This window comes from Epinephelus fuscoguttatus, linkage group LG5 (genome assembly GCF_011397635.1).
Source record: "Epinephelus fuscoguttatus linkage group LG5, E.fuscoguttatus.final_Chr_v1".
NCBI lineage: Eukaryota > Metazoa > Chordata > Actinopteri > Perciformes > Serranidae > Epinephelus > Epinephelus fuscoguttatus.
Genome location: NC_064756.1, coordinates 41,998,197 through 42,012,921, shown reverse-complemented (window position 1 = coordinate 42,012,921; position 14,725 = coordinate 41,998,197). Strand labels below are relative to the sequence as shown.

Genomic DNA, 14,725 nt, shown 5'->3' with positions numbered 1-14,725 from the left:
TTTAGATGTAAAAGAAAAGTCTTCTGTATTGTTTTACACTAAACAGCAATAGAAAAGTAACTATTACTCACTTGTGTGGCTTTGTGTGGGTGAACATGAAGTGATGCAGCACTCAGTATTGCTACATTTGCTGAAAGAGAAAGAATAAATCATTCTAACAGATGTTTTTGACAACACTGAAACGAACAGGACCTGCATGCCAAAAACAGCCTACAAACACTGACCATAACCAAACAATGTTAATAATAACACACTAATTAATCAATAACAGTTTTTGTGGTATTACATTAACTGAATTAAGATCAATTATCTGCTGGCTTTTGAACGAGCAGTGCACCAAGATGCCCAATGTTACAGTTAACCACCGCTTTACTGCAGTTACGCTAACTACACACCACACACTTTGACATTAACTTACACATGGTAATGTTAACTTCAGCTAATGCTACAGTAACATCACAAGGTTAACATTACTCCTCTTATATGCAGGGGTGAAAGTAGTTTAAAATTCTTGCCAGTACTATTACAAAAAACCTTCATTGCTTCATATTGTTCACCTCTCCTTACTTCATGCATTTTTAAAAAGCAAAGTCACAAACCAAACAAACAAATAAAAACATTTCAATATTCTACTGTACCTGTATGGAGTAGAAAGAAATTAGAAACACTTGACAACATGTATAGTAAAATATTTGTTTTAATGTTTAGGGTGCTGGCATGTATGAAACCTTAATGAACACTTAAACCCATGCATGTCTTTTTTTTCCTCTCTTTTCCTCTTTACCTATTTTTCGTTGTAAGAAACATTGATCAACCTGCAGTAAAATAAACTATTTAAGTATTTGCTAATTAAATCACACTGACAGCGTTTGAGCCAACCACAAGAATGTGTGGAATTTCGTTGGTTTCATGTATTGTTTGTCCTGTCCCGGTGCAAACGGCATTTTTTGACGTCCATGTTCCAGTTGTGGAAATCAAACGTCCCAGTACAATAAATCAAACGCACCCTAACCACTGTGTTTTGGAAGTAGACGCATATGCGCAGTCACGTACTGCTGAGAGTGAAATACCTGATCGTTAGCTCACACGCAGCTTGTTCAAGCTGTTCTCTGTGTTGTTGAAATTAAACAAAATAACATGGAACACATCTGCTTATTATACTACTGATTTTAATTGGGATATTTTTTGATGAACTGAATGACATTTAACGGAGTGTTGCGCGTCTTGAAGGCTGGGCTCATAGGAGACCACCGGACTCTTTCCCAGGGGAGGGGCTGGGGGAGAGAGGGAGATGTCCGGAGTCCAGACAAAGCTCCGCACGGAGCACGGACTGTTCAGAAGCAATTCGGAATGAGTTAAAAGCAATTAATAAACAGACAAAGTGGTGTTTAAAGCTGCATATATTGCTAACAGATCTATTTTCTGGTCTACAGTGTGGCCGTGACTGGTTCTGAATGTGGGCTTTAGCAGGAAGCCGCTCTCTCCTCTTCCTGGTACTGCGCACCGCCACTGAATCTTTAAGTGGTACGCTGTACCGGACCGTACCAGCTTACTTTCACCCCTGCTTATATGTAATATTTGCTAAATGTAGGCATGTATGCAATTAACTAACGTTACTAAGATTACTTTAATACTTCTCTTTAATACTCTTATGTTCACCTCAAATTATGGAAGCTAGCTTTATGTGGCAATTTAGCACGGCAAACCGGGTGCAGCGTTCAGTCAGGTTGCCAGTATAGGTGGGTGTGCGTAGTGTCCTCTGGCTCCCACTTCAATCCAAAATGCCAAACTCGAGGCTTCAAAATGGCAGTCCACAAACTAATGGATGATGTCACGGTTGCTACATCCCTTATTTATACAGTCTATGGTAAATAGTCTGCACCAGGATCAGAATCAGAATCAGTTTTATTGCGAAGTAGGTTTTCACATACAAGGAATTTGGCTTGGTGTATTGGTGCATAACAAAGAATCTTAAATATATATATATAAAAAATAGAGAGTAATTAGAAGCATAAGTATAAAAAGGAAATACTATAAACAATTAAATACAAAATCTGAATGTAAATAACAATAATAGTAAATAAATAGTAAATAAAAATATGTATACTGTAAACATGAATAGAGTTGTGTGCAAATAACAGCTGTGCAAAGTACGGATGTGCAAAATCAACAGAATGCAGTGGCAGCAGCGTACCAGATGGTGATGGAGGAGGTGAGGATGGACTCAATGATGACAGAGTAGAAGTGCACCATCATTGTCTTTGGCAGGTTGAACTTCTTCAGCTGCCACAGGAAGTACATCCTCTGATGTGCTTTCTTTATAAGGGAGCTGATGTTCAGCTCCCACTTGAGGTCCTGGGTGATGGTGGTCCCCAGGACGCGGAATGACTCCACAGTGTTGACTGGGGAGTCATACAGGGTGATGGGGGTGGGCGGGGCTGGGTTCTTCCTGAAGTATACAACCATCTCCACTGTCTTAAGAGTGTTGAGCTCAGGTTGCACCAGCTGGTCAATCTCCCACCTGTAGGCGGACTCATCCCTGTCAGAGATGAGTCCAATGAGGGTGGTGTCATCCACGAACTTCAGGAGCTGGACGGACTGATGACTGGAGGTGCAGTTGTTGGTGTACAGGGAGAAGAGCAGAGGAGAAAGAACACAGCTTTGGTGGGATCCAGTGTTGATAGCCCCTGTGTCAGAAACATGTCTCCCCAGCTTCACATGTTGCCTCCTGTCAGACAGTCAGTGATCCACCTGCAGGTGGAGTCAGGCACACTCAGCTGGGAGAGCTTGTCCTGTAGCAGAGCCGGGATAATTGTATTGAAGGCAGAGCTGAAGTCCACAAACAGGAACCTGGCGTAGGTTGATGGGGAGTCCAGATGCTGGTGGGTGAAGTGGAGGGCCATGTTGACAGTGTTGTCTACAGACCTATTGGCTCTATAGGCGAACTGCAGGGGGCCCAGGAGAGGGTCAATGATGGCCTTGAGGTGTGACAGCACAAGACGCTTAAAGGACATCATTACTAGGGATGGGAATCGAGAACCAGTTTCTGTTAAGAACCGGTTCCAGCTGGTCCAGTTCATCGACATCATTAGCCTTTATGCTTAACAATTCCCTTATCGATTCTTTTCATTACGCCGAATCTATGCTCATCAGTCAGCAGCACGTTCAACAACAAAGAAGACATAATGGCGGAGAGACAGAAGCGGTCAAAGCCGTAGCTTCACTTCACGCTGTTGTTAGCCTCCCTGGAGCTGCTAGCTCACTGTGGAGCTTCGGCGCATCCCCGCTCCAGGTGGACGGTGGGCGGGGCGCTGTTGTTGTTAGCCTCCCTGGAGCTGCTACCTCACTGTGGAGCTTCGGCACATCCCCGCTCCTGTTGTCGGATTTCATGGGAACACCAAGGATGGTAAGATGAGGGCAGTTGAGTTGATTTGCATGCTATTTGTTGTTATAATATGCTGGGCTAGCTGCGTTAGCTGCCTCACCTGAGTTAGCTACACTAGCTGCATGGTGTTGACACATTCAGGCTGGGGATGCTTTTTTTCAAATCTTTCTCATTGTCTTTCTAAACTAGACCATGGCTTTAAGGTTCATAATAAAACGTTCTGAAAGCAGATGTATTAGTTTACAAACAACAGGAGGTGATATTAATTCACAGGAGGAATCGATAAGGGAATCGATAAAGAATTGTATTGATAAGCAGAATCGATAATGGCATTGATATCAATAAAATCCTATCAATTCCCATCCCTAATCATTACTACAGAGGTCAGGGCAATGGGTCTGTAGTCATTAAGTCCTGGGGTCCTTGGCTTTTTGGGGACGGGAATGATGGTGGAGGTCTTGAAGCAGGCTGGCACATGGCATGTCTCCAGTGAGGTGTTGAAGATGTGGGTGAACACCGGAGACAGCAGGTCGCTGCAGTGCTTGAAGGTGGACGGAGAGACTGTAGCCCGTTTTACACTGCCAGATTTTCCGCAAACGTTTTGCCAGCCAGCTGCGAGCGTTTATACACAGAGAGGCGGAATGGCGAGTTGATCTGAGGCGCCCAATTTTTCACCTCGTAGGCCGAACCCTTTTAGTTTAAACAGACCGAGGCGGCCTTCCGCAATAGGAGGGGCTGTTGAAGACTTGTTGGAGGAGCTGTTGATGACGCCGCACGTGCGAGCCACTGGCGGTGGATAAACAGGAAGCAGCTGATTGCAGGAATTAGTGAGCAGCTGGTAGCAAGAGGGAAAAAAGATTAGCAACTGGGGAGACAAGGAATTGCGTGCCCTCCTTGCCCTCGCAAACGAAGAGGCGATTAACCGTCAGATGACAGGAACGGTGAGGAACGGGACGACTTATGAGAGAATCACCTCCTGACTAGCCGTGGCTTCCCTCCCACGTCACTGTTTACGTCACAGTGAGCCACTTGTTTTGTAACTTGCTCACGACCATTACCCACCCACCATTACCCTGAAAAAGGTGCATTCTGTAAAAACAAAAGTTGGTAGGCGGCATTTTGCTGCACTCCCCAGTTTTGTTTTTATACTGCCAATGCTGAAAAAAGACTGACTGGGCTTTCCTGTAAATTTGCACAATTCCTATCTAAAAAGGGCTAGAGTCTTGTCCAGCTACTTTGCGGGGGTTCTGCCTCATAAAGAGCCTGCTGACATTGACGGCCCCAGGGCCTCCACTAGGGTTTGGTTTTGTGTTATGTTCTTTTGTTTCTGGTGCTGGTGGCTTGATTGGTCATGGTGATTGGAGGCAGCTGGCCACTGTCTCCAGCCCTTTAAAACCCGCCCTCCAAGGAGCTTGGTGCCTCTTCTTTGGATGGATTTGTGGAGTTTGTTAGTTACAGCGGTGGCTGTTAGCAGTTAGCTCAGCTTGTTAGACGCTGATGAGCAGTGGAGCAAGCGGACACTGGCCGTCGGACTTCACGGCTAATCCCTGCAGGACTCCACTCAGATGCTGACTCGAGAGAGTTTATGGTTTGATGCTGTTTGACAAGCAGGTACTGTAGGAGGCTCAGTTATCTGTGTAGTGTAGCTGGGTTGTAAGTAAACAATCTGAACTTGGATCAGTTTTCTCTAACAGAGATGAAAGTTTAGTTTTAATCACCAACTCTGTGAGAGGACACGAGTTTAAACCTCCAGACTAACATGTTGCAGATTAAGAAAGAATTCTGGCTTTAATGAAGTTATTTTTCTGCTTCTTCACAGTGAGATGGATAAGTCAGAGTTTACAATGAACCTGGGTACAAATCCTAGTTGTCTCGGATTAGTTATTTGTGGTGTCAGAGTTTTTTTCAAAGTATAAATAGAGAGTTGTTGAGCTTTTTAAATAATGATCAGTAGGTATGTGCTTGTAAATCACCCCTTAAACCTGTCAAAAACTGCTGGAGAAATGATAGTTTGTATGTGTGTAAAAATTGTTTGTAGTAATCGAAAATAACTGATTTAAATTTTATTACAACCTGTCACAGTGATTTTAATATCTGATACATGAATTGGATTAGTTTAAGTAAAAAAAACATATAGATAACATATTGACTAAAAGTTGACTTAAACATTTTGAATTTCCGTGGACTAAAACTAGACTAAAAATGTAAAAGATCAAAATGACTAGAATGTGACAAAAACTAATAAGCATTTTAATCTCAAGACTAAGACTAAGGGCCCAGTTTAGATGGTCTAAAACGCAAAGCGCATGCAGCGCATGGGCGTATCCCAGTCACTTGCTAGTTAGACAGCGCGTTTTCAGACTGTGCGCCATGGGGGAGAGTCTAAAAGGGTTGGACTTACTCTGTGAATTAGTCATGGGTGTGTTTTGGGCCTGTCATTCAATAAGCCAATCAGAGTGTCACCTCTCATTCCCTTTAAACGAGGCGCGATTGGAGCGCAGAGCGGAGAGCTAGTTAGATGGCGGACCTACCAACTGGAAAGAGTGAGCGTTTGACAGCTGAGGAGACGATAAATGTATCTCTGTATCGACTGTTCCGTCACATCTGATGTCAGATCAAAGGGGATTGGCACCGTTTGGCACGTTTGGCACACGTAATGGAAACCCAACCTGATTTGATTAACACAGCTGCAAACTAATGAGTTCACATCCCTCTCAGCCAACCACAAACAGCCACAGCATCAGATAGGGAGTATATATTCAGCATCTGTCAACTTAGAAAAGCCAAAAGAAAAGAAAAAGAGAGAGACTGTGAGAGAGAAAGAGAGGGCGCGCGTGGACGAGAGAAAGACTGTCAACAAATTGTAAATTATTCAATTTATTTTATTTTAACCTGGGAGGTTAGAGAGTCCAGCTCCCTCTCCAGTTCCGTATATTCGGACACTGCGAGCTTGGACCTCCTGGATTATGATGGTCATTATTACTGCGATTAGATCATTCTGATTAATGACTGACCATTAAGACGTGTTTCTGATAAATATTTTAATGTGCACAATAATAACCTTTCACATTGTAATCATATTTTTATTTGTTATATTTTGCATATGTGTGGCTGCTCTGTGTGTGTCTGAGCAGAGTGCGCAACGCTGGAGACACATATTACTAACTTGTTTAACAGCGAAATACTGCGCCGTTGACTTTAGACCAGGTTTGGCGCATTTGCTTTTTACATCATCTAACTAGCAACGCGCCATGACTGCGCCTGACCACTCCTCATTTTTAGACCAACACACCCAAAGAAGCGCAAGTTCATTTACTAGTTAGATGACGAGGGCACAGGGCGTGAAAATGACAACTGCGCCTGCATCTAAATAGCAATGACACTTGCGACATGGATTATGTGCCCTCCGCCGTCTGCTTCAGACCATCTAAATAGGGCCCTTAATCTAGAATAGCTGCCAAAATTAACACTTAGAGATTTTTAAGATATGTTATGATTGAATATCAGCGTCAACTATCTTTAAGCAGTTTCAATCTAATGAGATTGCTTATCTAAAGCCCAAGGGTAGCACTCAGGAAAAGACCATTGAATCATAAAGATCACCAAGGTTCATCCTCTCAAAAACCCATATAAGCAGAATTGCATCAGATAAGAGCTGTATTTTTTTTTTATAACGCTGATATGTTTGCATGAGGGTGGCTCTAAAGGAAAGCTCACAAAGCGTTCAGAATTTAAAGGGTTGATCCTCTGAAGAGCATGAATGTGCCAAATGAATTCCATTGTAATGTGACACTTACATTTTGCTGTTTTTTTGCTCACAATTAATAGAGGAAAAGCCAGAAAGTAATTGAAAATAGCAGGATACATCCTCAGGGGACCATGAATACCCAGAGATGTTCTGACAAATTAGCCAGCAGTTAAGATTTCTTGCTATGAATCAAAGTGTTGGGCAGACAGAGACTGACTGACTAACATCTTCATGTCCTCAGCCTTGAAAAGCTCATATCACTCAAACCTTACATTCATTTCCTAATTTCCTGTCTTCTTTGCTGTCTCTGTCTGACACACTGACCTCCCCCACCCCACACACACCTGCAGAAGTAGCTCGTAATGACACCTGCCCTGAGCTTCCAGAGATCTCTAACGGCTGGAAGAGTACATCTCACCCTGAGCTGGTTCAGGGCACTGTGGTGACCTACCAGTGTTACCCTGGTTATCAGGTGGTGGGCGCCGAGCTGCTCATGTGCCAGTGGGACCTCACCTGGAGTGGCGACCTACCAAGCTGCGAGAGAGGTGAGTACAAAACCGCTGTTGCCACTACTCAGTTATCCACTTGAAAGGGGAAAGATGGTAGATAAAAGCTTAGGGTGTCCATTTTCCTCCTAGAACCAACAAGGAGTTATATGTAGGACACAATATTTGTAAATCATTTCATATAAATCCAACTAAATTTACATGTCTATTCAGTTTTAATTTCACTCAAACCATACCCTTGAACCAAGGAAGATTCCAAGTTATCTTTGAAAGTTGAAATTATATAACATTGAGATTATGGACATGAGCTCCATCACCTTACAGGTAACTGTGCAACACTGACTGTCGCAGAACAGGCATAAACCCACAAGCACAACTCAGGACAGCAAGTTAAAGCAAGTCCAAAATCTTTAATCTGGTAAACAGGCAGAGTTGAGAACAAGAAGGTAAACTTAACCAGGCAAGAGGCAGGTGAAGAATCAGAGTGCAGGAAATCAGGCAGGCATGATTAGATAGGTACGTACAAGAAATACTGGAATGCTTGGTGAGATGCAATAAAACAATCTGGCAAATGATGAGTGGAAGACAGATGGTATATACGTATGTAAGAGATGTAAAGGGGGAAGTGAGTTAATAATCATACCAATTAAAGGACAAGTGTGTAAAATTTAGGGGGTTTAGTTGCATGTAGCAGTGAAACAGATTACAACCAGGAGCTGAACCATACCTGCCAACAGTGGGCTGCGAAAAAGAGGGAGATTTTCTGGGGTAACGGTTGGAATGGCTGGATGGTTGGAATCCCGCCTGGGGGCAATGTAACAATGGATATTATTATTATTTAAAGGGCCAGTGTGTAATATTTGGCATGGTTTATTGTCAATCTGAATCTGAATCTGAATATTCTACCCATTAATATGTTTATACAAGTGTATAATCGCTATAAAATAACATTTGTTTGGTTTTCGTAGCCTTATAATTATGCTTTTATATATCTATATCTATATATATATATAGAGAGAGAGAGAGAGAGAGCAAGGGCCTTGCTTTAGAGAGAGGTCGCCATCTTGTGCCGCCATGTATGTACGGCAGACCGAGCGGACAATCCAGCCAGCCAGAGAACGCGTTTCGTGTGTATAAATGAACCAACGAAGACAGCGGAAGGAAGGAAGAAGGAGGAGGAAACAGCAGAGAGTGTTAGTAGTTCGTCGATAGAGAGTAGTGAAAAGTTTTTTTAGTTATAAAGTTTGCGAATGGACTACACTTCCCACGCAACAGGAGAGAATGAACCCGAACCGTCATCTGCGAGGAAAAGAAGACGCAACTTCACTCCTTGTGATGCACTCTCTGCGGTGCTTTTCCTCCTGATGATATATCTCCCCAACGATGGTAGCAGTAGCACCGAATCCCATTCTGTGCATTCAGCCTCTCGTCTCGCCCGCTCAGCATCAAACACATGGAGTTCCTCATCTGTATGCTCCGGCTCAAACAGGTATGGCTCTGGGTCTGTGTCCGCTACAAGAAACTCTTCAAAATCGCGTTCAAAGTTGTCCATTGAAGCTACTATAGTCCAGAGATATTGCTAGGCTAAATAAACAGCTGAGCTCTGTTTACAGGCTACGCTGTCAGTCAGTGTGCGGGCTGGAGATTGGCGGAGCAGAGAGGGGAGGGGGGTCCCCACTCGGTATGGTAAATGAGTATGTGTGTAAAGTTATGGAGTGTGTGTTACGCCAGAAGAGTCAGAGTTTGGGACGGAGTCTTTTACCCCCTGGAGTGTTACCGGAGTTTCTGGAGTGCTCAAATGGACCTTTTTCACAGCAGACATTTTGACTTGTGTCAGTAGAAAAAGCACAGGTGAAATTGATAACATTAAGGATGACTGAGTTCCATTCAGTGTCCCAGTAAACTAGTAACATTTAGCCAACATGGACAATACCAGGGTCTCCCCTAAGTGGAACGCAGCTGTCATTAGTGTCATTGAACACACCTGTGTTGCTCCTACTCTGACGTGTCAAAATGTCTGCCGTGAAAAAGGTCCAATAAACTGGCCTTTTTCCCGAACGCTCCTCTGGTCTCCTGCTCATGAGGGATTCATTACAATATCCTAACATGTAAATATTCACCTCGTCGCTAGATAGACCTACTCCTGAAAACTCATGTCTGCGCAAGGCTTTTTGGTCCTACGAGGCCACCGTCATTTACCCGACGGGAGGAGTGAGTGAGTGAGCCCTGCAATCTAGAATTTGACCACTGATGTCACTGTTTTCAACCCATTTTACACACTGGCCCTTTAAGGCTCATTAAAAGTCATTTCTTTACATATTTGTATTTATTGTATTCATATGGGCACATATAACCCTACACCACAAATGAATACAATACATACAAATATGTAAACAAAATGACTTTTAATGAGCCTTAAATAATAATAATATCCATTGTTACAATGAAATGTGCTACAATGTACATCACAAAATGTGTGTTAAGTGCAAGTGCAAACATTGTGTGAGTGTGAGTGAGTGTGTGTTGTGTTGAGGAGCCTTCCTTTATCAGAAAGAACAGGAAGGAGTCTACAGTCTACCTGAAGGCAAACATGTTGAACAGTAATAACAACAAAACAGTGTTGTCAACAAATTCAGAGTGAAGTAAAGTCTCTAAACCCCACGCCTCCATCAGACGGTGTGTGTGTGTGTGTGTGTGTGTGTGTGTGCGTGTATGTGTTTGTGTGTAGTTGTGCCTCCAACACACCTCTCAGCAAGAACGAACCGATGTTAGCAGTTCCTCTCTGTGCCTCCACTGCCTGTGTGTGTTTGCTAACATCGTTCTCCCGCCATGTTCCCCACTAAAGTCTGCCCGACATAGCTTGCAAAACGTGTGGTACTTGCTGACCTGGCTAGCGACTAGAAAAGGGAAGGTCTGGCACCAAGCAGGCTGAAATTTCGACGCATACTTCTTCTTTTTGGGAGCCGTTTCATTCATTTTCAGTTTGTAATGTTCCGCCTCGAGCTTGGGCATGGACGTGAGCTTGAATGTGCGCAGTGATGCACAGCACGCACAGCACGTTGGGCGGGGCCGTTTGGGTTGGGTTGCCAGGTACTACGACACACGAAACACCAATGTGACTCATATCACTATGAAATCGGGAGAATAGCGGGAGAAATTACCAATCGGGAGCAGGGCCAGAGAAAGGGTTAAAAATAGAGTGTTGGCAGGCACTATCTACAGAGGTCTCTTTTTCTCCATAACAAGAAGGCAAGGTGATTTAAACCAGTAAAAACACTGACACACAACTGTTTCTTTGAGGCTGTTCGGCTTGTCGGAGACAGGCCGCAAGCCCAGCACTTGCGAATGTGTGCTCACCTTTTTTCATTTATAATTTAAAATCTAGACATTAAAGAGGTTTTTATCATGAGTCAGTTTATCCACAGATGTCTCTTCCTCTCAAAAACAAACAGACCCAGTGATTTAAATTGGTAAAAACACTGGATAAAGCAGTTTAATCTTTAAAAGAAAATGTTTTTTGAATGCTGCTTGCTGTGGAGGGGCTGTTAACAGTGTTCGAGTGGCTATGTTTAGAGTAGCTACCCACTCCCTATGTGGATTTTAACGGTTCATTCTGAAGTAGCAAAAATACTTTTTTTTTTCAGGTGATTATACACTGTAAAAAACATCTTTATTATATTATATTCAGTTTCTGCTAATGCATCCCCCTTAGTCCCACACAATTAACAATTAAAATTTTAGGAATATATACAAAGTAAAAAATAGCCACCAATGCCCCAAGGGTTATATAGTTTGGGTCTCCAGTGGTATTAAGGTTCTTTTACAAGGAAGAGCAGCATGGGTCTCCTAGACTAGACACAGAAGTCAATTAAAATAGTAGTTAAAAAAATAAAAGTTTATTTACACTCTGAAATAGACCATGACTGACTAGGTCAAAACCAGTGCTGGGTAAGATACTTGGAAAATGCAGGCCTAGTGAGCTAAGCCACCAGTTACTCTACATCAAAATAAAGTTACTTTTTTTTTTGACTTTATGTCAAATCAGCATTATCTCAGTGAGAAGAAAAACTGTCAGCCAAACAAATGGGCAGGCAAAGAAATGCTCAATAGAACAGTTTATTATAAAATAACAGACTTAAATAGAAAATTTCTTCTTTTCTTTGTGACATTTGAACATGTCCTCCAATAACATGACATCATCAGTCTCTCTCTTTCTCTCTCCCCTTCCTACTTAATGCATTTCTCTGTCTTGGCCTCTTTCATTAGGCTATCTGGCTCCGTCAGTGATTAAAAGTAGAATTCCAAAATATATTTTTCACTCAATATAAACCATAATAAATAAAAGACCATCATATAAACAATAATAATAGACCTAAATGAAAACTTTTCTTTTTTGGGACATCAGAACATGAACATGTCCAGCAAATAACACGTGACATCAGTATGTCACTCTCTGTCTCCTCTCTTCCTTCTAAATACTGTTCTCTGTCTCTCTGGCTCTTTTCTCGGCCCTTGTTGAGTCTGTTTCTTTAGTGTTCATTGCAAATCCACTAAACATGTACAGTCTATGGGCAAGACACATGAGAGTCACATCAAGACGTGCAATGTAGCCAATCACTGGCAGAGTGGGGTGGGTCTTGCCAAGAAAAGCCAATAGCAAAGTAGCAAGCAGAACAAACTGAAGGATTAGTATGTGATGTCATGCGGAAGTACTTCCCTCGTCTAATGCCTCAGTGTGGTGCTGTCATATTACTTCCTCGGTTTTATTATCCTTTATGCAGACCTCCAATTTAAAAGAAAAATCTGCTGCACTTCAGAGCTTTTCCTGCAAAAAGAGCTTGTAACAACTAATCAGTTAAACACTATAGAAAAGCTGTTTGACTCAGAAAGTAGTGACATTATCACCATGCTACTGAGAAGTGTAGTTAAGTTAGCAATGCCGCTAGTTATGCTACTGCCCATCGCTGGTCAGAGCCTAGTATATGGCTGGACCTTTTAAGAAGCGCTAGAGGGCTTTTATGTTGAAATGAAGACTCTTAATTTGTAACAGGAAGTGTTTGGCATATACTCAGTTAGGGACTTCTTGTGGACTCCCGTTTGTTGTGGTCCAGCCCAACATTTCATGTAAATACAATAGAACATGAAGAACAGCAGGCCAAACTGAGACACAGTCACGCAGCAGAAGGAACCTGCTTGCTCTGGAGCTCTACACACTAATCAAACTTTTTTTTTCTCTGAATTGAGCACAACCCTCTTCTCCCCTCCTTAGTTGCAGTTGTGGATGCACATCCAAATGATACTGGTGGAGGCTGCATGGCCTTTGGCCACTATTAGAGCCAAGCTCCGCTGTAAGTAGTCAAATATGATTAAAAAAGGGCTTGTGTGATCCAGACATGACTGTTCCCCAAACAAATTAATGAAACGATCCTCTCTTTTCTGTGTCCAAAACTGCCATTTTGTCAACAGTTGGCTAGTTAGTTAGCATAGCTCGCTAATTCCACCACACTTTTATTCTAATGCTACAGAAAACAGCCAAACAGAGTTGTCAGTCATCTTATAATAGCAATCTGCTTTGACAGGAGTGTGTGGCTGAAGCCTTAGGTTGTTAAATTTTACTCATGTAGTGGCTTGCTAGTTAGCAGCTAGCTTTCTAATTCCACCATGCTACCATGCTGTGTGACATGCAATGCAAGGAAATGTTATACTACTAATATTACTCTCTGTGTAGAGTATTAAGTTACATATTACACTACTCTTACATTATTTTCACCAAAACAAGCTCAGAAGAACTAATGTTCATTTAAAATGGATGAGGGTCATGTTTTTTCACAGCAGGTAATCAAAGCACAGAAGCTCCAGTTTATTACAGTTCATTTCAAATCCAGTGCTGCACAGGTCTGACCCATTCATGCATTCACATACAGTGGTTACCACTTTGTATTAAAACCCCCTGCTTACATTAATAATAGCCTGATGATATAGAACAATTAAATAGCCCAGACCTTTTTAAATAAATGAATAGCCTTGGACACAGGGAGGGTCAGGCAGAGGATCAAAGTCTGATCATTTTGAGATATGGATAAATATTTGTGGACTATGACATGAAACACAATAAACAAATATTGAGGTTAACACAACAAACAGAATGGTGTGTGAGTCAGTCATGATGACGAGCACAAATTAATACAGCGGAGCTGGAAGTCCAACCTGCTGGTTCCTGGTGCGTCAGTCAGCTACAGAAGCACTGGAGAGAGAGTTATGCGTAAGAACGGAACTGTGTGCTGGTATTGCTCTGCAGTTGTAGGGGATGTGAATGGAAACATATCCAACACATACTAACATCACCCAGATGTGCCAATCACCGGGACAACAAAAAAAACAAACCGGAAGCCAGCTCCTTATCCCTGCTGCTTTCTAGCAGCCTTAGGACGCAAAAGCAGAATGGGATACATTGTATGTCGTTATATTAATAGAAACACACTGAACATGATAACTCACAGTACGGCATGACCCAGATGTACTGATCATTAGCACCCTTCAATGATGTAGTCTGTAATGACATGACAAGACACAATAACATTTGGATGATTTTTTTTCTGGTGGTGGACTGGCAGAAGTGGAGTGGTGTGGATCAGTGAGGATGAATGAAAAATGATATCAATAAACAGTTTACTTCTGTTATTGGTACATGATACGTGACACTGTAAATGTATTAATGTTACTCAAAATCCAGTCAGTGAGGTGTTATATAAAACGTAATATATTTATGTAAACTGTTACAGTATGTGATTCCTTAAGTCTCATATTGAGTTTTTTTTAACTAGCCTATATAGTGAAGCAGCTTACTGTAATAGTATTAATAAAATTAAGTTGTAGCTTTCGTTTTTGGTGTGCCACAGTGGCACCATGTGGCCACCCCTATGAAAAATTTCTGAGGGTGCACTGGTTCTAAAACCAATTTACAATTGTACAGCAGAAACTGAAGTGAAGGCAAAATGGCATGACTTTGGAAAACAGGCTAAACCAAATCTATTTGTCTGGTTTTCAGTAGGCTATGTCTGTAAGCAAACACACACACACACACAC

At 42.2% G+C, this 14,725-nt stretch overlaps 1 protein-coding gene across 4 annotated transcripts in view; it reads left to right on the top strand.

Moving 5' to 3' along the window:
- The window catches only part of LOC125889077 (seizure protein 6 homolog), a 469,538-nt gene that overhangs the window by 422,386 nt on the left and 32,427 nt on the right, over positions 1 to 14,725 (top strand). For 3 of the 4 annotated variants that reach the window (XR_007449397.1, XM_049576748.1, XM_049576746.1), the window contains one exon: positions 7,484 to 7,678. The exons of the other annotated variant lie outside the window; for it this stretch is intronic. Coding sequence is in view for 2 of the 3 variants with exons in the window: in XM_049576748.1 (XP_049432705.1) it covers positions 7,484 to 7,678 (195 nt within the window). In the remaining variant the exon portion in view is untranslated. The remainder of the gene's footprint in view (positions 1 to 7,483; positions 7,679 to 14,725) is intronic. 4 annotated transcript variants of the gene reach the window in all.